Source organism: Microtus ochrogaster, linkage group LG8 (genome assembly GCF_000317375.1).
Source record: "Microtus ochrogaster isolate Prairie Vole_2 linkage group LG8, MicOch1.0, whole genome shotgun sequence".
Lineage (NCBI taxonomy): Eukaryota > Metazoa > Chordata > Mammalia > Rodentia > Cricetidae > Microtus > Microtus ochrogaster.
The window spans coordinates 8,678,237-8,701,545 of record NC_022033.1 but is presented as its reverse complement, the minus strand read 5'-3'; the positions used below and the strand labels follow the sequence as shown (position 1 = coordinate 8,701,545).

Here is a 23,309-nt window from a genome sequence, read left to right as displayed (position 1 = left end):
ATTGATTTTTCAAGGCAAACCTAGGAATGTACTGTCGCAAAGGGCTGATATCAGAGACCACCTGTGAGTTATTTTTGTACAATCTCATTGAAACAATTTTACTGCAGGTTTTTAGAACAAACAAAGCAGCTGTCTTTTTTTTAAAAAAAAAAAACAGCAGTTGTCTTTTTATTTTATTTATTTTTTGATTTTTCTAGACAGGGTTTCTCCGTAGCTTTTGGTTCCTGTCCTGGAACTAGCTCTTCTAGACCAGGCTGGCCTCGAACTCACAGAGATCTGCCTGCCTCTGCCTCCTGAGTGCTGGGATTAAAGGCGTGCGCCACCACGGCCCAGCTTCTTTTTATTTTTTAACTTTTAACATAAGAGAAAATTTTCAAAAACATAAGGGTGTATTTCTAAGTTTACCCACATACTGTTAAAGTACAAAGAATTCAGGAGATGATCCCCCAAATATCTAGGGAGCACACACCACTGAGCTGTGATGGAGTTTGTCTTCATATGTTAGAGGCAAAATTAGCCCACGGTGTCAGGCAGCCTGTGTGTGGATCTTTCTCGAAGCAGACAGTTCACCCTAAGAGCCTAATTGCTCATGTGCCTCAGTCTTGAGGTCTATTCTTAATCTTCAGGCTTAAGTGCAAACCCATACTGCAGAAACTTAGGCAGCAAGAAAGCCAGTGGCTCCATCAGCCAGAAACCATGGTTCCTGGGGTGGTCTTGTCTCCCTGAGCGAACTGATAAAGGTGGCTGTAACTCACACCTGATCCCTTTGGAGGAGGTGATTGCTGCTCACGAGAGAGCCGGTCCTCCTGCTGAGTAGCCTGAGGTTGCAGAGAAAATGATGTTCTTGTCTGATCTAGTCATTCATTCAAGCATCTATGGACAATATGCAATCGTGCCAGGGTGAGACTTGGTACTGAGAGAAGCAAAGTTTGTGAGGCGGGTTGTTGGGGCAGATATTTTAATTCTGTGTTCAGGGAGAGCCCCGAGCCATCGGTAAAAACGGTTAGGACGATGCTCTGGGATAGCTAAATCGTGGGCTCTGATTGAATTTACAGAAAGAAGGGAAACTGGCCAGAAAAAGTATCTTTTTGAGAAAGGGCGTTGGCCAAAAGGCAAAGAGAATGAACTCCAGGGAGGTGAAATCTGCAATTGCAGAGGACAGACAGGTTAGCTATCAGTTTCGTTTTGCTCCTTCGCAGCGCTGAGCAGGGAGGGTGTGGCTGCCCGAGGGGAGAGCCAGGAGACACCCAGACACCAAATCCGATTGGCTCCTATAGTCAGCCCTCAGAGTTTGCATTTCATGTTAAGTGTACCAAACCCTTTGCCAGAGTTAAAACAGGAACTTCCTGGCCTGACCCGTTTTGCACAGAATGTTCTAGCAACAGAGCTAGTGAACACCTGTCATTCCAGAACTCCAGAGACTAAGACAAGAGAACTGTAAGTTCAAAGTCAGCCTAGGTTGCATTCAGAGAATCTGTCTAAAACTGAAGAACGTTCTAGGGGGCTGGGATAATTAGGAGTGAGGGGCTATCATCCTGTCCTAGGGGACAGTAAGGCTGCCCATCTGAGCAGAAGAAGCATGGAAGGGAACCGGTCTCACGAGTCCGTCACTGAGACAAAGAACTGACAGGGTTGATTCATTTGCTCGCTGTCCTGGAGCTAAGGTTTTTTGTGGCCAGATTCACACAATGGCCAGGGATGGAATTAGAAAATTGGTGGGATTAGAAAATTAGTTTGATCTTCAAGCCAAAAATCAACAAAAAGATCCTACAGAGTGTCGCTTCCCCCACCCCAACCCACCACCCCTACCTTGGCAGCATTGTGGCCATTCTTTTTGCTAAGCAAGTGTTCATAAGAATGAATTTGCCACTCATCTGCTTATAGCCAAATTTGCACGTGATGCCCAACTCATTAAACAATCCATCAACGGCGAGAGAGACGGTGAGAGAGACGGAGCTTCATTATGCGCCCAGCCACCCAGGTTCTGGCTGCCTTTCCGTGCTCACCTCCGCTGTCGGTGGCAAACAGAACCGCTTGGATCAAGTGAACAATTTTAAATGTTTAATATTAAAATGTGGTTTCTAGAAACTCCTTGGAACCCTCAGCCATTGTTAAGATACACCCTTTGACAGGTGCGCCGGCACTTTTTTCTTTCCTGAGGCTTTTCAACGTGTTATTTTATCGGGTGCATGAGATTTAGTCTAGTCTGCGGAGGCAAACAGACAAAAAGGGTCTCTCAGCACGAGTTACTCTGCTGTAAAGGTTATAGTAAACATGTCAATGCCTAATTAAGCAGAAAATTTTATCTGGATTGTGGGGGAGGAGTGTGCTGTCTCCGACTTTTCTTCTGGGGACTCCATTTGGAAGGACAAAGTAGATTGTGAGGTTGAATGGGTCTTTAGGAAGCTCAGCACCAAATGTCAGCAGAGGGCAAAAAAAAAAGGAAAAACAGGAAGGAACACTACTTCTTGTCCCCTGGTGGAAAATGACCATATTGGTTGGCAGGGGTGTGTGTGTGGGTGTGTGTGGGTGTGTGGGTATGTGGGGGTGTGTGGGTATGTGGGGGTGTGTGCGCGCGCGCGTGCGCGCGCACACACATGTGCATGCATGCTTTTCATTCTCTCTGTGATCGTACTACCCATAAGCATGGTGGCAGTATGTTATAGGCTGGAGAAGTCATGAATGATGTTGTTTTCTTGGTATTTGTCCCAGAATCAGAACACTCATTTCCTTTACAAAAGTGACCGAGTTTATTTCGTAAAGTTTGCCTGATTTCACTCACAAATGTGAGATCATTTCTCCAAGAGTGGTGGCTCATGCCGGCAACGCCAGCACTGAGGCAGGAGGATTGTGAGGGCTCACAGCCCCCTTGGGGCTACAAAGCAACACTCAAAAGGAACAGCAGCAGCCAAGTGGCCCACATTTGATGGCTAAAATGGATCTGTTTTTGGAAGTATCTTTCATGTCTCAGGAAAGTTTTATTTTTTTAATAATTAAGAACTTTCTCCTTGACCATAATCGTGGAATACCTCTTTAGAATGCTTACGTTTGTCTTGATGGAAGAGAAGAGGATGTCAATCACAGGGAGGGTCTGGTCTGATGTGGGCATTCGGTTGTTTCAAAATGCAGTTTTCCTGCAAGAAGTGGCCATTTATTAATGGTTGCTTGGCTGGATTGGATAGTTTTCCTTTCTTCCAATCAATTTTTGGCACTAGAGACCAGCAACACCAATTTAATGAAAAATCTGCTTGTCAGTTTGCTGGGGAAGCAAAAAAGCACCTCACCAATAACAATAAAATAACAAACGCAACCATAAAACTCGTGGTCAGACTGAACTTCTGCATTTTATCTTGTTTTATGGACGCCTGCCCTCAAAGCCATAGGCCCTTGTCTTCAGCGTTCCCACAGTCCTCTCTCTAGCTGCTTAAAGATCGACCAAATTTCACTGCTGCCCTGGGAAGATTTTCTTATTCATTAAGTTGGCGGCGGATGGAAGGAGAATGGCCTGCACAAAATAATGAATTCTTTCGACAAACAGCACTGGGTTTTGTGGGGACCCTGCGGGGTCTGCAACTTTCTCTGTTTTTTTAAGCCTCGGTCTCCAGACCTCTAAAGAAATAAACAGATGACAGCATGTACTGCATGTGGATGTTAGACAAACATGGAAGGACATGCTCGGAGGCTGGAAAGATGGTTCAGTGGTCGCTGCATATGCACGAGGACCAGAGTTTAGTGAGCAAGCAACCACATACATGTCAGGCAGATGTGACAGCCTGCCTATCACCCCAGCATTCAGGAGGCACCTACAGGGGACCCACAGAGCAAGTTAGATGGATAAACTAGCTGAATGAGCCAGCTCTAGACTCACGTGAGAGGGAGATCCTGCCTCACTCTCTAATAAGGAGGGGAGGCTCCGAGGAGGTCCTGCATCAATCTCTAACCTCCACATGTAAACACACATCTAAACATGCATACATACACACACCAAAATGATTTGTAGTGATTTACCTGGGTGCCAGGGGAGAATTATTTCTCAATTAAAATTCTTCATCTTCACCAACAGCAACAGCTTTGATACCTGACTACAGATCCCTCCTTCCTCAGGCCCTTCTTTTTGAACTCTCTCTGCTGGCCTTCAGTGCAGGGACACCTCGCGTCCAAGCTGGAGTTTTGGTGGATGGGAAGAAGAGTACCTGGTCTAGGGCTTGTGTTTTGTTTTGTTGTTTTTTTTTTCCTTCCATCAAGAGGGAGAGTGATGTTTCTGAGGGAAACATTGCATTAAGGCCATGCTAACCTTGCAGATTTGAAGCTGGCTCTCTTTTGCATGGAGACATCTTTGGTTGCTGTTTATCCGCGTGCCTCTGAAAGGCCAGGTGGAGAAAATGAACCTATGGGCATAAACAGTCACATTGCCCGTCGGCCCTGATGGATATTTGTCCATTAATTCTCTTTTGCACCCTCTCTCTTTTGCCTTCATTTTCCCTATGCAATTACTGCCCTCGGTCCTCTCGGAGAAGGGAAAGCATGCATTCCCCAATAGCATTTTACATCCACAAATCAACTCCATAATTGGCACCTCGTGACGGGTACCCACAAATCACAGTGCATTTGAAATTACAGGAACAAGATCGAGAGAGTATTTTTAGCCGTGTCTGGAAAGGTCTTCATAAACCCGTGTGAGAGTAATAGACTAGCCCCCAAATCTCCCATTCTAACACCATTCCCCATTATTTTAAAATCATTGTATTTGCTGAGCTTACATAATTTTCCAGCCATTGGTAGGAGAATGTATTTGCATACTCTGTGGTCTCTCTCCCAGCAACTCTCTATAAATAAAAATGTTACAACAGAAAGACACAGGCTATCAAAGATACAATGGCTAAGCATCCAGGTTCCTCTTTAGACGGATGTATGCCGATGCTTCAAGTGCCTTGGGACTGTTTGCCAGTGATGTGCCAAGGGCCAAGCTAACTTTCTTAGGAGCCAACACGCTCCTATGCTGCGATGCTGGTAGGATTTGCATTTCGATCTAGATTTCCTGACAGCCACACACGTGAATTTAGCCACTGCCTCATTATAGGAGTATCTGAATGATATTTGATCCCTTAATGGTTAACTTGTGATAGTATCCACGCATAGAGAATTGTGGTTTTGCCAAGTTAAAAAGAAACAGCCAAAGGATGGCATGAAAGACATCCTTTGGGGTCTGGGGGTGTATTCGGTTGCCATAGTGCTTGCCTAGCATGCGTAAAAGCTGGGTTCCATCCACAGCACCACAGGAACTGAGTGTGATGGTGCCCGCTTGTAATCCCAGCACTGGGGAGTTAGAGGCGAGAGGATCAAGGGTTCACACCCTGCAACATAACAGATTTGAGGCCATGCCGGGCTACGTGAGGCCCTGTTCCAAAATTTAAAATGTGTCATTTGTCTTTTTCCCTGCTTCTGTTTTTTACCAGCTTGTGACTGGTGAAAGTATAGATAAAATTGCTATTCAGTTCAGCCTGGGTAAATGGGGACACGGGGACAGACTCCGAGAGCCGTTACGTTTAGTTCATCTCTCTGTATCTCTTGCAGGCTATGCCCAGGAGGAAGTTCTGAGGGAAGAGGAGGAAATAAAGGAGGAAGAGGAGGAGGAGGAAGACAGTGGTTTGGTGGCTCAGCATCAGGGCAGTAATGACACGGGGACAGATGAGGAACTAGAAACAGTCCCGGAGCAGAAAGGCTACTTCAGCTGCCAGAACTCGCCAGGGAGCCACCTGTCCAACCAGGACGCGGAAAATGAATCTCTTCTGAGTGATGCCAGCGACCAGGTGTCAGACATCAAGAGCATCTGTGGCCGAGATGTCTCGGACAAGAAAGCAAACGCTCACCCCAAGCTTCCGAGCGAACCCCATAACTGCATGGATAAAATGACAGCCGTCTATGCCAATATCCTGTCAGATTCCTACTGGTCAGGCCTGGGCCTCGGCTTCAAATTATCCAACAGCGAGAGACGGAATTGTGACACCCGCAATGGCAGCAGCAAGAATGATTTTGATTGGCACCAAGATGCCCTGTCCAAAAGCCTCCAGCAGAACTTGCCTTCCCGGTCTGTCTCTAAGCCCAGCCTATTCAGCTCCGTGCAGCTGTACCGGCAGAGCAGTAAGATGTGCGGCTCCGTGTTCACCGGGGCCAGCAGGTTCCGCTGCAGACAGTGCAGCGCGGCCTATGACACTCTGGTGGAGCTGACCGTGCACATGAATGAGACAGGCCACTATCAAGATGACAACCGCAAAAAAGATAAGCTCCGACCCACGAGCTACTCAAAGCCCCGGAAAAGGGCCTTCCAGGACATGGACAAAGAGGACGCACAGAAGGTTCTGAAATGTATGTTTTGCGGCGACTCCTTTGATTCCCTGCAAGACCTCAGCGTCCACATGATAAAGACAAAACATTACCAAAAAGTGCCTTTGAAGGAACCGGTACCAACCATTTCCTCTAAAATGGTCACACCAGCCAAGAAGCGTGTTTTCGACATCAACAGGCCTTGCTCCCCGGACTCCACCACGGGGACACAGGCAGAATCGTTTTCTTCCCAGAAAAACCCCAACCTGCAGCTGCCCTCCAACAGCCGCTACGGCTACCAAAACGGAGCCAGCTACACCTGGCAGTTCGAGGCCTGCAAGTCGCAGATCTTAAAGTGTATGGAGTGTGGCAGTTCCCATGACACCTTGCAGCAGCTCACCACCCACATGATGGTCACGGGTCACTTTCTCAAAGTCACCAGCTCTGCCTCCAAGAAAGGCAAGCAGCTGGTGTTGGACCCACTGGCAGTGGAGAAAATGCAGTCGCTGTCCGAGACCCCCAACGGCGAGTCTCTGGGCGCTAAGCCGTCAAGTAACTCTGCCTCTGACTGCGCAGCCTCTAGCACCGAGTTAAAGAAAGAGAGCAAGAAGGAGAAGGCGGAGGAGACCAACGAAGACGAGCAAGGGGCAAAAGGCGAGGAATACGAAGACCCTCTACGGAAACCTCTCGACCCCACCTTAAAATACCAGTATCTGAGAGAGGAGGATTTGGAAGATGGCTCAAAGGGTGGAGGGGACATCTTAAAGTCACTGGAAAATACTGTAACCACGGCCATCAACAAGGCCCAAAACGGTGCTCCCAGCTGGAGCGCATACCCGAGTATCCACGCAGCCTACCAGCTGTCAGAGGGTGCCAAGCCACCCATGGCAATGGGCTCTCAGATACTGCAAATCAGACCCAACCTCGCCAACAAGCTAAGGCCCATCGCACCCAAGTGGAAAGTCATGCCGCTTGGCCCTGTGCCCACAAACCTGGCCCTGTACACTCAAGTTAAGAAGGAGACAGAAGACAAAGACGAAGTCGGAAAGGAGTGCGGGAAGGAAAGTCCCCATGAAGAGGCAACATCTCTCAGCCAGTCTGAGGGGGAGTCTTTCTCCAAAATTGAAACACCCTCAGAATCCAGAAAGGCTGAGCCCTGTCCCCCGAAGGAGGGAGAGAAGCTGCCGAAAGAGAAACCAGAGCCGTTAGAACCTGTATCTTCTCTGAGCAACGGGTGCGCACCGGCTAACCACACCCCGGCCCTGCCTTGCATCAACCCGCTCAGCGCGCTGCAGTCGGTCCTCAACAACCACCTAGGTAAAGCTACTGAGCCTTTGCGCTCTCCTTCCGGCTCCAGCCCCAACTCAAGCACAATCTCTATGTTCCACAAGTCTAGTCTCAGCGCAGTGGACAAACCGGTCCTAAGCCCCTCCTCCACCAGGCCGGCCAGCGGATCCCGACACTACCTGTTTGAGAACAGTGACCAGCCCATTGACCTGACCAAATCCAAAAGCAAGAGGGCCGAGTCCTCGCAAGCACAATCCTGCACGTCCCCACCTCAGAAGCATGCTCTCTGTGACATTGCCGATATGGTCAAGGTCCTCCCCAAAGCCACCACCCCCAAGCCAGCTGCTCCCTCGAGGGTCCCGCCCATGAAGCTGGAAATGGATGTCAGGCGATTCGAGGATGTTTCTGGCGAAGTCTCGACTTTGCACAAGAGGAAGGGCAGGCAGTCCAACTGGAACCCCCAGCACCTGCTCATCCTGCAGGCGCAGTTCGCCTCGAGCCTCTTCCAGACATCGGAGGGCAAATATCTGCTCTCTGACCTGGGCCCACAAGAGCGGATGCAAATCTCAAAGTTCACGGGACTCTCGATGACCACAATCAGCCACTGGCTGGCCAATGTCAAGTACCAGCTTAGGAAAACAGGGGGGACAAAATTCCTGAAAAACATGGACAAAGGGCACCCCATCTTTTACTGCAGTGACTGTGCCTCCCAGTTCAGAACCCCCTCTACTTACATCAGCCACTTAGAGTCTCACCTGGGCTTCCAAATGAAGGACATGACGCGGATGGCGGCTGACCAGCCAAGCAAGGCGGAGCAGGAGGTCTCCCGGGTGTCGTCGGCTCATCAGAGATCTCCGGAAACAATAGCCGGTGAAGAGGACACAGACTCTAAATTCAAGTGTAAGTTGTGCAGTCGGACATTTGTGAGCAAACACGCAGTAAAACTCCACCTAAGCAAAACGCACAGCAAGTCACCCGAGCACCATTCTCAGTTTGTAACAGACGTGGATGAAGAATAGTTCCGCAGGTACGGGTTTGCTCCTAGGTGATGGTGACCATGGCCTTGTGAGGAGCATGCTCAGAGGAGATGGGTCTGCTCAGAGGCAGAGGGTGTCCCCCGAGGCCACGCAGGACCGTAGTTTGCTGGCATAGACTTAATTTTTTACAAAAGACAGAACATGAGTGGGTCCCAGGCATTCCCCCCATGTCCTTCAGGTCAGTGGGGAAGTAGATAGAATGCGTCTGAGAGAGGTGAGGCTCGTGTTTGCTTACAGAGCTGTGGGACACACGATTCCCTTAGCATCCTAAGGCCCGACCTCCGAGAGGACTAGATTCCATTCTGCCGTCTGCCTTCTCACGGCAATGCTAATAGAGAGAGGAGAGGTGAGCACTCAAGTGAAGATGGAGGACTTATTAGGGCCCATCACATACAGAGATAGCTTACTCAGTTCACGAATGGCTTAATGTTATCTCTATGGTCCTTGCAGGGAATACATTCTATAGCTAACTTCTAGCAATGGTACCTTTCCTCTCCTTGCCTGTTTCTTTCCCACATTCATTTTCCTACAGAAGAGCAGGTGCCCCTTAAGGGGAAGCGTTGGGATGCACTGTTCTCTATGGAACAGGGAGATGAGGATGGAGGAGGCTTTTGTTCCCCTCTCGCCTTTTGGTTTTCTTTAGGATAAACTCGGGGTCGAGTCCACCATTAACAGACAGATGCAAAGCATCCCTGAGTCTTTATTTTGTGTATAGAGATGGATAGCTTGTAACCCGCTTATGGTTAAGGACATCGGATCCATCCCACAGCTTCAAGGTCATTTTTTTTATTGAGCTAGAGGGGCAGTTAGGTAGCAAAACACTTGCCCAGCGTGCCTAAGGTCCTGGGTTCAAGTCCCAGTGCCGAAACAAAAAGAATTTGTACCGTATATCATAGAAGTTCAGGTCTTGTATAGTTACCAGTAACCAAGTTACTTATGTCACCTCCAGGAGAAAGGACAGAGACCAAAGGCAGATGCCTTAGCAGATCAGTCCCATAGGCTGTTTCCAAATGTTGAGCATAAGCAAGGTTGGATGTCAACAACCCGCCCTCATGGGACTCCTAAGCTTTCTTTTCTCTACCCTCCAGCATGACACTCCCACACTCTAAGGACCCCAATACATATTTAGATTGACCTCTGCCTGGGGTTACACCCCAACACGAGGACCCAACATAAACGAAAGCTTCTGCTTTTTCCAGCCCAGCTTATATCCCACAGCATTGCTCTTAATTCATTCATGGCAAAGTCTAGAAAGCTGGTAATGGCCTACTGTATCAGCATCCCCCACCCCCTAGTCTCAAAGCATTTACTTTACTGGGGGGGGGGGGGTTGGCGTTCAGGTCAAGCTTTGCAAGTGTGAGCGGTAAGGGAGTTCCCAGTAGAGCAGGGTCCTTATCCGGAAAGGCTCTGAATGCACCGTCCAGGGGCAAAGAAGTTCTGAGTATGAGGGCGGTTAAGACAAAAGACAAGGAAACACATGCTTGACTTGAGACTCACCCTCCGGGTGGGCATCCATGCTTCTGATTTGGGTGGGCTCCAGCAAAGGCCACCCCTGTTTTTTGCATGCTTTTACCATGAAAATTAAATGTTCCGGGCAGATTCATCTCCGGGTTTCCAAGCATGATTGTACGTCTTCCCTTACTGAATGGAACGCTGTTCTGCATCTGTCGAACCCACGCGTGAGCTCGGGGTTCTGCCTCACGCTATTTATTTGCCATATCACATTTTAACTTTTTATGTAATTAGCCACTATGCTCTTCTGGACCTTAAAAAGAAAAAAAGGTGGACATACGTAAAGTATCTAGAGACAAGAAGTGTGTTTCAGATCTAACAACTGTGGGTCCGAACCACAGTGAAGAGAACGAACAGGTGATGTTTATTTTGTGCTATAATAAAGACCAATTTTCCACCTGTTAGGTCTGTAATCATTTTTTAACTGCGATATGGAAATAGGGAGAAGGGAGGCAAAAGGAGGGTTTCATCCATCCTGAGTCAGACTCTGAAGCGTGCACTAGAGAAGTGAAAAGCAACCAATAATTCGGGGAATATACACAAAGGCTACTTGTAAATCCAAAATCCACATGGGTAAGATCGCTCTTTTTGCATCTGTCCACATTTGTAAAGAACAAATACTTCTAATTTAAGACAGTTTGATCATTACAGAGAGTAGCAAGGCTCTGGCTTCGTGCATTCACTGCCGTGCTGAGACGTCAGACCGGGCTGACATCAGAGGTTTGGAGTCATTCCGTCCAATGGGAGTGTCTCACGTGTGTTGAAGAGAGAGTGTGGATGCTGGGTGTATTTGTGTTTGAGGGAAACCATTCTAGTCTGATTAAGTGTTTGCCCCCATGGGTGACGAGGCAGTGTCTTGGAGCTTGGCTCATCTCGAAAGAGCACTCCAGGGGAGCTGTTCACGGAAGCCCCTCCCACTTCTTAGAGCTTATGCTTACGATAGTTTGTTTCCGCTGTTTTTTCTTAATTTTATAACTTTATTATCAAAGAAAAAAGCTTGACGGTCTTAATGACCACAGGATTCTACTGTCATCTGGAATTCTGATCTTAGCTGATATGGAGGACGGCGCAATGTGTGAAAATGATGTGGTATTTTGGGAAAATGTGAGAGTATGACGGGGTAATCAAGTTTACCACGTCTAGGTGTTTCTAAACAACATGAATTCCAACCTGAATCTTCTTTCCTCTCGTGGGCCTGCCTTAAATCCTGTGAGCACCCTGCCAAGTAGCAAAGTCAGTGCTCACTTAAGGTTCCTTAGGAAGTATTAAATGGGCACCCCCTCTTTTAGGACGCAAGTCATCTAAAACAACCATAGAACGTGTTTGTATACACCTTTAAAAGTCTCTTGCTCTTGACTAGGAATTAAACAGAGAGTAAATCACTGAGTCTCAAATGCATAAGGGCTTCAAATTATAGTCATTACCACGTAATATAGTGTATGCATTTAACAGTACACCTAACCTTGAGATGGCTGGCAGAAATGTATTCTCGTCCAACAAGCTACCTGCCACTCCTGTTATGGATGGCTTGATGGGGATGTATGTTCAGGGCGAAAAGCATGGAAGGCTGCCAGATATGATGAAAGATGGACGCCTAATGCAGATGAACTTGCCCTTCAGATAAATCATGGAGTCTGAGTATAGCTGTGTCCCAAATAACATGCGGACCATAGTTTTTATCTTCAAAAAAGAAGTCGTTGTTTACACGAGATCCATTTTTAACATGGAAACCTGTAATTCTGTCCTTATTAATCACGTAGATTACATACCAATCTAGGGAGAGCCGAACAGGCTGGAGTCAGTAAGGCCTGTAAGAGGTACACACTGTTGCTCCGTTCATTAAAGAAAGTCCCTTCTTTCCATTCCTCCACCCTCAGCAAATGCTGGTCGTGTTTCACCTTGCACCCCAGTCTATTTAGTGGTAGCGCGTAGCTGTGAGCCAGCAGGAACACCAATTACAATAGCAAACTGCCGGGATTTGTAGCAATGGCTTCACAAGCATCGCATCCGTTCACGCTAGTCTCACAAACAGTCCTCTAAAGTGTGGGTGAGCCAAAGAAATAATGGCACAGGCACAGTAAGTACTGCATTCCCCAAAGTCCCACCACCTCTGACCTTCATTTATGCACTAGCTCAAATCAAGAAGGCCATTGGCCCACGGCAAACATGGTAGTGATCCCAGGAAATAAAATAATGGCCAAAACGAGGATCTGCCATGGAGGCCAGAGGTAGGCACGCAGACAGCCACTCATGGGGAGCTGCTGAATGGAGCGCACTGGGCGGGGGGATGGGCCTTTCCCTGTCCCAGGGTAACGCAGATGAGGAGCACTCATTCTGGGGAGGATGTGGATGCTCAGGTCATCCCCCCCCCGACCCGGCTTCCAATGTCATCCCATCCACCATGCTGAACCCTGGTTTATTTATAAGATGGGGACATTAAAGCCCACCAATAGGAAGGATTTGAGAACTGCCTAAGTGCGTACATGGGATCTCCTTGCAGAAGGCCTGGTACTCAGTCAGCCCACAGAAGGAAGTCCTGCAGAATCTGCACAGCCCTTCTCTGTCCTGAAAGCCTCGCTGGAAGCACCTAGACTCGTCAGTCCTCTCCGCTGACTGACTCAGGGCCAGATAGATTAGAAGTTTCCCCTTGCAAACGTCAGCCTTTGAGTGTGGTAGTAACAACACTGCTATCATCTATTGGCCTCTTCCTAGGAGTCAGGAGTGGCTACACTCGGCACCCTCATTTTGAAGAAAGGAAATCCTCAGTGAATAGTTCCCTCCATACACACGCAGTCAGCAAAGGTGGAAGCCCCAGCCTCAAGCACCACGCATCTATCCAATGCTCCTCTGCTATCTTCTGCCCTCGGTCTCCTCCTCCTCACCTGAGCTGAGGGTCCACTGCATGACTGACAGACAATGCAGGGGAAAGGCTGGAACATGAGGGTAAGAGGTGTGCCAAAACAAAGGTTCCCCAAGGCTTCTGGGAAACTCCAGCTGCAAACAAATGAACCGCGATGGCTGAAGGGCAGAGATGCATTATGGGAAACGTGTCCTAAAGCAATTTCACTATTGCGTGGACATCACAGAATGAGCACAGACAGCCTTGGCGTCACTTGAGTGCCAGAGCTCAGGAAACCACTGTGATACACGGAGTCAGATATTGACCAAAACAGAAATATTACACAGAAATACAGGGACCTAGGGATGAGCCGTGGGGTAAAGCGGGCCTCCTTCTTCCTGTCATCTTAATTCCTCCCTTTAGTTGTATGATAAGCATTTGTATAAAGTCTCTAACTAAGACATTACCCCAATCCACATAGGCATATGCATATATCATTTTCACTCTCAGGAATTCATTTTAGGCGAACAAAATAAGATAAGGGTGGTTTGGCCACAGGTGGAGAGAAGATGAGAAACCAGGCCACAGGGTCATGTAGGAGGCTCTGGTCCTTCTCAAGTAGCAAGAACCAGATGCAGAATCTTTTCTAACTCTCTTTTTCATTTCATATGAGTGATCTGCCTTACCTCCCCGGGCACGTCTCCTCATTGCACTTTCCCCCTCATTTGGACTTCTGAACGCTCAGTCTTGACGTGTGTAATTCGCTGCTTTAATATAGATGAACATTGTTTTTAATTTACCCCAGTCTGCCATCACTATCATCTTTTCATTTAACCAGACGTGATTCTGGGTTTCTTTTTTTTTTTTTTTTTCCTTTTGCTAAATTGAAACTCCATGAGCGACAGGGAGTGCAATGTTTTAATTAGCTCATATTTTTTATATGGATTTATGTCTTTAAAATACATTTGTGTAATTCTTCAGCTAAATTAAAAACGTCTTTCTGCAAAAGCGAGGAGGGCAAATAAAGAGTAAATTGCGTCATTAGGTTCGGAAGACGCCCGAAGAAGGGGGGAAGCCGGCTGAGGGACACAACACACACAGTTGCAGGGGCTGGCTGCTCTCAGAGATCATTTTGAACTTACCCTTCATTTAACGAAGTGTTTCTCTATAAAAGCATTAAGGGAAAAAAAAAGGCTTGGGGAGGGATTTTTTTTCAAGGTCCCTCATAAGTAAACAGGCCGTTACCTTCCACGAGCTCATTCTAAAGCAACCTGCCGCAAAACAAAACAGAAAAATGCAAGTCGCAATGATAAACCGTTTTCCTCTGCATTTCTCTCTTTGTCTGTTTTTTTTTTTAACTATCAAGTTTAAAGCTTTCCACGATGCTTTTTTTTCCCTACTTTTATAGGAGACAAGTGACATTCCGTGGTAAATGCGAGAAAAAGCCATGCAGAACTGAGATCTCTCTAATGCATTGACACTAACTTGCCCTCTATTGTTGGAAATGAGCAGGCGCTCATGATTGTTCATCAAACAGCTCCTAATGCTGTGAAGGCATTCAGCTATAATTTCTCCGTGCATTTATAATTACTGTCATAGGCTGCACACCTCGGTGAGCAGATTAAAGCTATAAACTATTTAGCCGCGGCTCTCCGACGAGGGACTTGATTTGTCTGGCAGGAGGGATTTGTTAGGGAGCTTGACACTTCACATAAAAACGACTCAACTTGATGAAGAACAATGCAGTTTGAGCAATGCGGGGATTTTAAATCAGTGGGGACGCCACGCCCCGCAAGAATCACAGGGCAGTTTGTTAAATGATATGTAGGCCAGGAGGATGCGGGATGCGCTAGGCTACCAAAATAAGAGGATCCATTCTCGCTCCGCGGACTTTTCTCCACTCTCCTCTGGAAGAGGGGAAGTTGGTGGGAGATCCATTTGTAAATGGTGTAGGAGGCAAGGAGGAGGGAAGTCAACACCCCCAAGGGACAGGAAACTCTGCGGATAGGGGACATATACACACTCGGGATGCCAGGAGTCCACGGGATATCGTTGGGTGGCTTTTCTCCCCGCCTAAAACATTTATGTGTCTGTGCGTGAGAGTTTGTAGGCACATGATATATTCGAGAGTGAAGTGTATCTCCAGCAGACTGATTGCATGGCTTCTAGCTATAAAAGTGAACAAAGGTATTTTCTAATTCTGTTATCCTGTAAGTGCTGGTGCTCCAGGACCCGGAGCTGTTAGTATGTGGGAGCTGTTGGCTGCGTGTGTCAGCTTGTCTTGCTGGGAATTGAACTCAGAGCCTTGGACATTCTAAATAAGAACTCCACCTCTGAGATACACTCCCAGGATGTGTGTGTGTGCGCATGCATGCACACAAGAGAGGAGGGGGAGGTGATTGTACATGTGATAAGTTTCACAAGAATATTTTCACACACTTTGAATGTGTTCACTCCCTCCCCACCTGCATGCTATCGCCACTTATCTCTCTGATTTTGTATCTTTTGTGACAGCCTGATATATTCCAGGCTGGTCTTGAACTCACAGACACCCTGTTTCTGCTTACCTCTCTGTGTTTGGATTCCAGATCTTTTCGATGGACTTTGAACTTCCCATGGAATCATCCTCTACCCACACACATTATCTCACAGCCATAAATAAACACAAGCTGATTTGAAAGTGTCAGTCAGGATCAAGGCCTCAGGAGTACCTACAGATAGTCAGAATTAAGTGCTGTCCTAAAATATCAGGGAGTGACAAACCAAGCACCCAAGAGCCAGAAGGAAGCACACAGGTCCAGCAGGCAGGGCACAACGGTGACAAATTAAAACAGCGAGCCCCACAGCTTAACATGGGAACAAGAAAACCCTTGTCTTTGTGGGAAAGCATTGCATGTTTACACTGACGAGTTTTATGAGCGTGCTCTGGGTTGGTTGTTATTGTTTTGAACACTCTTCAGGCTGAACATGGGATTCAGAAACCAGATCTTCCAAATTACCAGTTTGGCAAGACAGAGGAGGCCAGAGGTCCCATTTCCTAGGTTCTTTGTCCCTTCGAGCTCTACGACCCTAGAGCCCCAGTTCCCGCACCAACGCTCCCAGCTGTGGAAGAGCTGTGGGTTACCCACCTGAAACAGAAAAGCAGTAGGATTTTCAAGGGGCCAGTCAGCCAGGTTTGCCAAGGACTTGGCCGGTATTGTTCCTGGGATTTGGGCAGTGACCGGAGAGACTCCTAACACGCCGGGCTGAGATGATCACCCAGTGTCCTTTGACAGCTTGCTCCTCCTCCCACAATCCACACCCTCCTCCTGCTTCTCATCTCTCTCCCATAAGGCCACTAGCCCCACTGTGGGTGTAGCTGGTGAAATGGTACCTGTGCTCTACTCCCAATGATATTTTATCAATGAGAATGTCCCTAACACATATGGGCCAATGATAATCGTTCAGTTCTCACAGTGGATCTGTAAAGCAGATATCATTCCCCTTTTGGAGATAAGAAACCACGGGCTCATCAGAGAAGGGGCTCCAGGAACCCCGAGACCCACAGAAGTAGGTGGCAGAGCTGTAACACCAAACCAGGCCCTGGGAAATCTCCGCTCAGGGCTATTCACACAGCATTCATCCTGCACTCATCCCGACTTCACCTTGGTGCTTCTGACCTTGGTGCTTCTGAGCTCTGTGCCTTTAAAGTGTGTAACCTCTTTAGGAGCTGATGTTTTAGTCCTGGGTGGTTAAGGGCTGCAGAAGTGACTTGGAGGGTAAAGCACTGGCCTGGGAAAGTGCAAGGACCTGGGTCTGATGCCCAGAAGTCATGTAAAGCCAGAGGCAGTGGCCTGTGTCTTTAATCCCTGTGCTCCTGTAAGGAGATGAGAGGCAGAAGCAGGAGATGCTCCAGGAGGCCGTGGGCAGCTGCCCTGTGTGTGTAGCAACTGAGCAAATGATAAAGAGAGTCTGCATTAGACAGAGAGGTGAGAGGTGGCCATCCAACCCTCACATGTGCGCACAGCACACCCACAGCCACATTTGCTTACAGAAACATGCATGTGTGAGAGAGTACACAACACACACACACACACACCACCACCACCACCAAAAACAAACTGTATGCACTTCAATACCGTCAACATTATCACAACATACAACGTGCTAAAAAATAAAATAACTAAGATAAAAATAGGGTGGCTATACCTCAGTTATGCTTATTACAAGCAATGGAATGTTCTGGTGTGCTCAAACACTGCCTTGAAAGCTGGAGGCCCAGAAATACCCTGTCCCCCCACCAGCTCTAAACTCATGCCAGCTTTAGCTCTTACCAGCCACCGGTATTCTTACCAGCATACAAAGGTCCTTGGCTCAGCCAGACCCTGTGCAGTGATGCTGGGCTTCGATGGGTTGCTTCAAGGCACATATAGACTAGCACGTGCAGCTCTCCTTGTTCACTCAGGCACCAGAGTCAAGCACTTCCTGTTTGCCCCCACTACCGCTCTCCATGTGTCCCGTCCTCTTCAAAACCCAAACATGACACAGACAGGACAGGCAAGTCCCAGGTGCGGGTGCTTTCCAGACAGACAGACACCGTCATAATGCAGGCTCACCAGAGGCTTTACAGGAGCTCAGGAAAGGCCTCTTGAGTGTCACCTCCGAACATTTTGGTGAAATTTAATTGCCACTGAGCAGTATCAGGGAGGTGGGACTCTCAAGACAGGATTAGGGTTAATGGCAACATCATGGTGTCTGTCAGTTATTCTGGGAGGGAGCCCGCTGTGCTGAGTGTGCGCTCTTGACAAGAAAAATAAGTTGAGAAACTGAAGGCATAGCTCATGAGTGGAGGGCTTGCCTAACAAGCCTGAATCCCTGGCTTTCATTCCTGGCACCATATAAGCCAGACTTACAATATCAACAGTGGAGAAGTGGAGGCAGGAGGATAAGAAGTTCAAGGTCACCACTGGCTATATAGTAAGTTTAGGGTCAGGCTAGGCTACTTGTGACCTTTGTCTCCAGATGAGAAAAGGAAGGAGATATGTCTGATTTCCCCTGTCTTCTAGGATTCCCCTGACAATTACAGCAGAGCCACCAGTATGCAAGCTCTCATCAGAGGCACCTTGAACTTCCCACGTATCATAGCCACAAACCAAATGCAGTTCCTCACTGGAGTTACCGTGCTATAGAGGCAGAAAATACACAAAGCATCCCTCTGTGCTGAGACCAGCCAAGCAGCACCAGGACAGATGAGGTCACCAGGAAGATGGGAGATCACACCAAGACACTGAAGGCAGTAGCCTGCCTGGTTTACACATGAGGTCTGAGGACCAACTCAGGTCTTCCTGTTTGCCTGGCAAGCCCTTTGCCAACTTGAGCCACCTCCCCAGTCACAGACATTGGTGTCTCATTTTACTGATCAGACAAAATAACTGTAGGCTTTGGTCTCAGGACTTGCACACTTCTGTACAATGCTAACCAGGACCCTGCCAGGGTGGTAGCTCCTCTCAAACCAAAGCCTTTTATCTGGGGTTTCCCAAGTAGAGGCAATTTCATTCTCCATCCTCACAAATATTAAAAGCCATTTCTATATTAATAACAGAGTTATACTACTATTCTATTTTTTTTTTCAAAAATGCAATGAATATTTGTTGAGCATCTGCCTTGTTACAGACCCTAAAGAGAATGCTGGGGACACAAGCCAGTCATGGTGACACTATCACCTCAGGGTGTTGCAGTCAGATGACACTCATCCAATCACAAGTGAACAAAACACGCTGATGAGAAATGTCACCAAGGAGAGGTCTGTGTGGCTCTAAGAGTCTCCAGAAGGGGCTTGGACCTGGGAGGGAAGGTTGAGTCAGAGACAATGTGAAGGACAGCTGGGTGTTAGTGCCTATAACAGGAAGTATGGTCCAGATCAGAGGATTCGTGTGCTGAGGCCCTGTGATGAGAAAGATGGAGGAAAATACAGGAGCCCAAGAGATCAAGAGGAGAGAGGGCGAGAGGATGCGAAGTAAGTTGTGATCCTGTGGTGTCTCCTAATGTTGTCGCCTGTCCCCACCCATTGCTGGCACCCTCCACTCGTTTCAATGGTCATCAAGACACATAAAATGACACTGATGCTCACAGTCACTGAAATCCCCAAGATCGCAGTCAACAGCAAGGGAGGATGAGGGACCGACTTCCCCCAATTCTAAACACACATTGCTTCTACCGTGTGGCCCTTGTCACCTGTACCGTCCCTTCTTAATCCAATAACTCACTTTTGAATTTGTCTAGTGGGCATCAGATGTCGGCAAGAGCCGCAGTCAGATGCTCATACACACCTAGTAGATTAGAGATGGCTCAGTTAGCTGAAAACCTGCAGCTTGCGCATGAAAACCTGGGTCCTCTGCAACCACTTTAAAGTCCAGCATAGCAGCGTGCATCTGTGACTCCAACACTGGAGAGGCAGAGATAAGCGTGTCCTGGGGTTCACCGCCCAGTTAGACTAGCCAAATGGGCAAGTTCAAGGTTCAGGTAGAGATGCTGTGTCAAAATCAAGGTGAAAAGTGGTAGAGGAAGACCCCAAGTATCAAAACCTGGTGTGTGCTTTCCATATACATGTGGGCACATGTGCATGCACTAAATCATTTATCACTGGGCCTGACTTGAGCTTCTGAAACCTCCAAACCCACCTCTCTGTAACATGCTTTCTCCAAGAAGGCAATGCCTACCTCCACAGGGCCACACCACCAATAATGACACTCCGTATGAGTCTATGACACCATTTTCATTCAGACCACCACAAATGGTATAGCCCACAATGGGTTGGACCCTCCTCTCAATTAATAATCAAAACAATCACTCACAGACACTCCTACCAACCAACCAGATCTAGGCAATTCCGCAATTAAAGCTTCTCCTCTCAATGGCTCTAGGCTGTATCAAGCTGACAATTAAAGCTAAGATATTTCATTTGACTAATCACTGCTCAAATAGAATCAGCTAGTCTCTTCTTCACAGGGCCATGATGAAGATTAAAGAGATTGTTGACATCTATAAGCGAGATCATAGTAGGCTCTCAGTGAATCTGAAACATTCTCGTCCTGACTCTCGGAGTCTAGGAGAGACTTCAGATTCCTTGTACCTGACCCCAAGTCTCACCAGTACCACTTCTTGCTGATCCTTAGCCGCTTCTTCCCAGATGTGCAGCTCATGAGCTAGTGTTCCTGTAAGAGTGCACTCAAAAGACTCAGAATGTCCAGATTGCCAAAGGAACCTGGAGCGGATCGCAGTAGCAGGAAATGAGCTCACAGTCTCACTTCTCATCCCTAAACGTGTACTCCACATTAGGTGAGATGGTCCGTGGGGAGCCCTTGGCACTGGATCTGGCACACAAAAAGTGCCAAATGAACTTGACTTTCTCTAACTCCCCACCCTCCTGGATGCCTCCTCAAACACACAGATCTACTCCCTTTCACTTAAGATTTAGATCAAAAGCTAGGATAGATGTGCCACTTGATTTGAATCAATAAGGACATTGTGAATACAGATTTATCTGGAACAGTCCTTGGGGTGGGAAGGAAGGAATGCCCCAGGCAAGGAATGGGATAGAGTATTAACTGGCATTTCCTTCCATTGCTTTCCATCTCTTTCTATCTCATTTCCTCCTCTCACTCTGCAGCCAGCTACCTCAGTAAATTCTACTTATTATCCCACAAATTCACTGCCGTCTGAAACATGCTCCAGAGAGATCTGCATTAGAATTTTCCGTTCAGATAATGATGGTGATGATGGTGATGACTTTGATATAATGCTGGTATTAATATGATATGGCAGTGATTGTGATAGTGATGATGATGATGATGATGATGATGATGATAAAGGTGACAATTTTGGTATGATGATAATATAGATATGTTGATGTTTATATGATATGGTGGTGGTGGTGATGATGATATTGGTATGATTATGGTGGTACTGGTATGATGTTGACATTGATAAGAGATGGTGGTAACGAATATGGCAATGATGGTCATCGTGATAGCAATGAAAGTTATGATATTTGTATGATGACTGTGGTTACATGAGGAAGAAGATATTAAAAATGATTATGCTGATGTTGACATAATAAAATGTTTGTGGTGGTGATGGTGATAGTGATGAAGATAAGAGGCACCTGGAATGATGGTGTTGATAGCAATGATGAGCAGATAATGGTGATGGCAACTATGATTAGATAGACATGATTTATTTGTATTGATGATGGTGACAGTGATGAACTTTAGTATTGATAAGATATTAATAATATTGATATAATGGTAATGATGATGTTGATGAGATTATGATGATGGTGATGACGACTATAATGATATGAATGTGATGAAAAATTGATGGGATGATGATGATGGGTAATGATGATGTTGATGAGATTATGATGATGGTGATGACGACTATAATGATATGAATGTGATGAAAAATTGATGGGATGATGATGATGTTGATAGATGAGATGATAAAGATGATGTTGGCGATACCAAGTGTGATAAGATGATTATTGTGATGGTGACGGTGGTGGAGGAGAAGGAAGATATCGATGAGATGGTGTTGGTGGTGGTGTTGATTATCAGATGACACTGATCAAATGTGGTGACACTCGTGCAGAGAACTATGCCTGGCACTGCATTTGGTGTCACTGCTGTCCTTATTTCCATTGACATTGATGGAGGACTCACATTCATTGAACCTCGTTTTGAATCGGTGGCTTTGTCGGGAACAGCAGGTAATACACACCTCTTCTTTTGGTGCTTTCTTTAACAAAAAGACCTGACATACTTTTAAATGATCTCTGAGGAATACATAGAGACTCTAAGATCATTCACAAATTTAACTTTGAAGAAACAGAAATTGCTCTTTAAGAAGTAAGAATAAGGTAAAACCCTGGGCACAGTGAAGTCTACCTATAAAGGATTCCATGGAGATGTCCAGGGATTCCTGATACTCAGTGTGTGTGTGTGTGTGTGTGTGTGTGTGTGTGTGTGTGTGTGTGTGTGTGTGTGTGTTGGAACACAAGAGAAGCCCCTGTGTTTCCCTTTCATGGACACCACCTCACCATACATGGGACCTACTCTGTCCTTGGACCCTGAAAATGGAGCTCCCAAGACAGCCCTTCACCAGCAAAGTTGATGTGAATTATAGAGCCCAGCCCTGACTTACCAAAGGCCAAGCAAGGAGTGTGGTGTGGTAGGGTCCGTGTGTGCACAGCCTCAGTCTCTCTGTTAAACTCTCTAAGGGCATAACTATGATGACACCAGACTCCAGGTGATGAAACAGACCCCAGAGAGGTACAATGATGAGCGGATGATGGTGATGGTAACTATGGTGATGGCAGCTATGGTGAGAGAGACATGATATATTTGTGGAAGACTAAACAGGTAGGACATGAAGGATCCTAATCAAGGATGGACCAGAGTTGCAATCTTTCTCTTCTTGGTCAAATTCTCTCAAGAGCTTACTACACAGAAGTGTGTGGTATACACATGCCTGTTACTCTCAGGGGAGAAGTGAACAGGGTGGGAAGAATATTGCAAACCCTCCAAAGCCCAGATGTATGGCACAGTCAACTTTCTACCGTTCTAGGTCTGTAGCAGATTAGGTCCCTAGGTATTCTTGGCTTTATCTGGTATTGGCATTTTTTTTTCATCGATAAGAAAAAAATATGTTTCAGGTTATGTTATTTTCAATGCTACATTACTCGATTTCACAGTCAAATAATTCTATTTTTGCTCACCAGAGGGCTGTGTCCTGTCTAATTGTTTGTGGCTGCTTTCTTCCCACTTATTTGCTGGGGCCTTCACTTTACCCCTTTGCTGCCTTCCTTTGGATTCTCTTGGGTGCTGTAACCATGGTGATGGGTCCCTGTTTGATCATCTTCGCTCTGCCTTAGAAGTTGAAGAACCAATCAGTATCACTCCATCCCTCAGTCAGAAGAGGATGGCAAACGAGAGGGCTCTATGCGTGGAGAGGAGAGCCCGCCAGCCATCTCAGGAGGTGGGATTCTTGCTGACTAGAATCCTCAGCAGGAGCTGTAGGCCAGCTAGGTCGGGGGAAAGAGCACAGAGTCAAGAAACTGGAACATTGGGCTGGCTCTCTGCTTGCTTCCTGAGGACCTTGAGTGGCCATGTCCATGGTCACCTCTAGAATACAGATGCTCCTCCTGTCATGTGACTATACAAAGGTCACAACATGTTCTCAGCACACACAGAAGACAGACCCTACCAAGAGCTAACCTGTGCTCACACAGAATAGAACCCACCAAGAGCTAACCTGGGCTCACACAGAATAGA

At 47.0% G+C, this 23,309-nt stretch overlaps 1 protein-coding gene across 4 annotated transcripts in view; it reads left to right on the top strand.

The window, feature by feature from the left end:
• Positions 1–23,309, top strand: part of Tshz2 (teashirt zinc finger homeobox 2) — a 441,124-nt gene that overhangs the window by 253,348 nt on the left and 164,467 nt on the right. For 2 of the 4 annotated variants that reach the window (XM_026787080.1, XM_026787078.1), the window contains exon 2: positions 5,575–8,511. In XM_026787080.1, the coding sequence (XP_026642881.1) occupies positions 5,575–8,511 (2,937 nt within the window). Of the gene's footprint in view, positions 1–5,574; positions 10,565–23,309 lie in introns of those variants that run through there. The other 2 variants (XM_013352194.2, XM_026787079.1) reach the window with 2 other exon arrangements.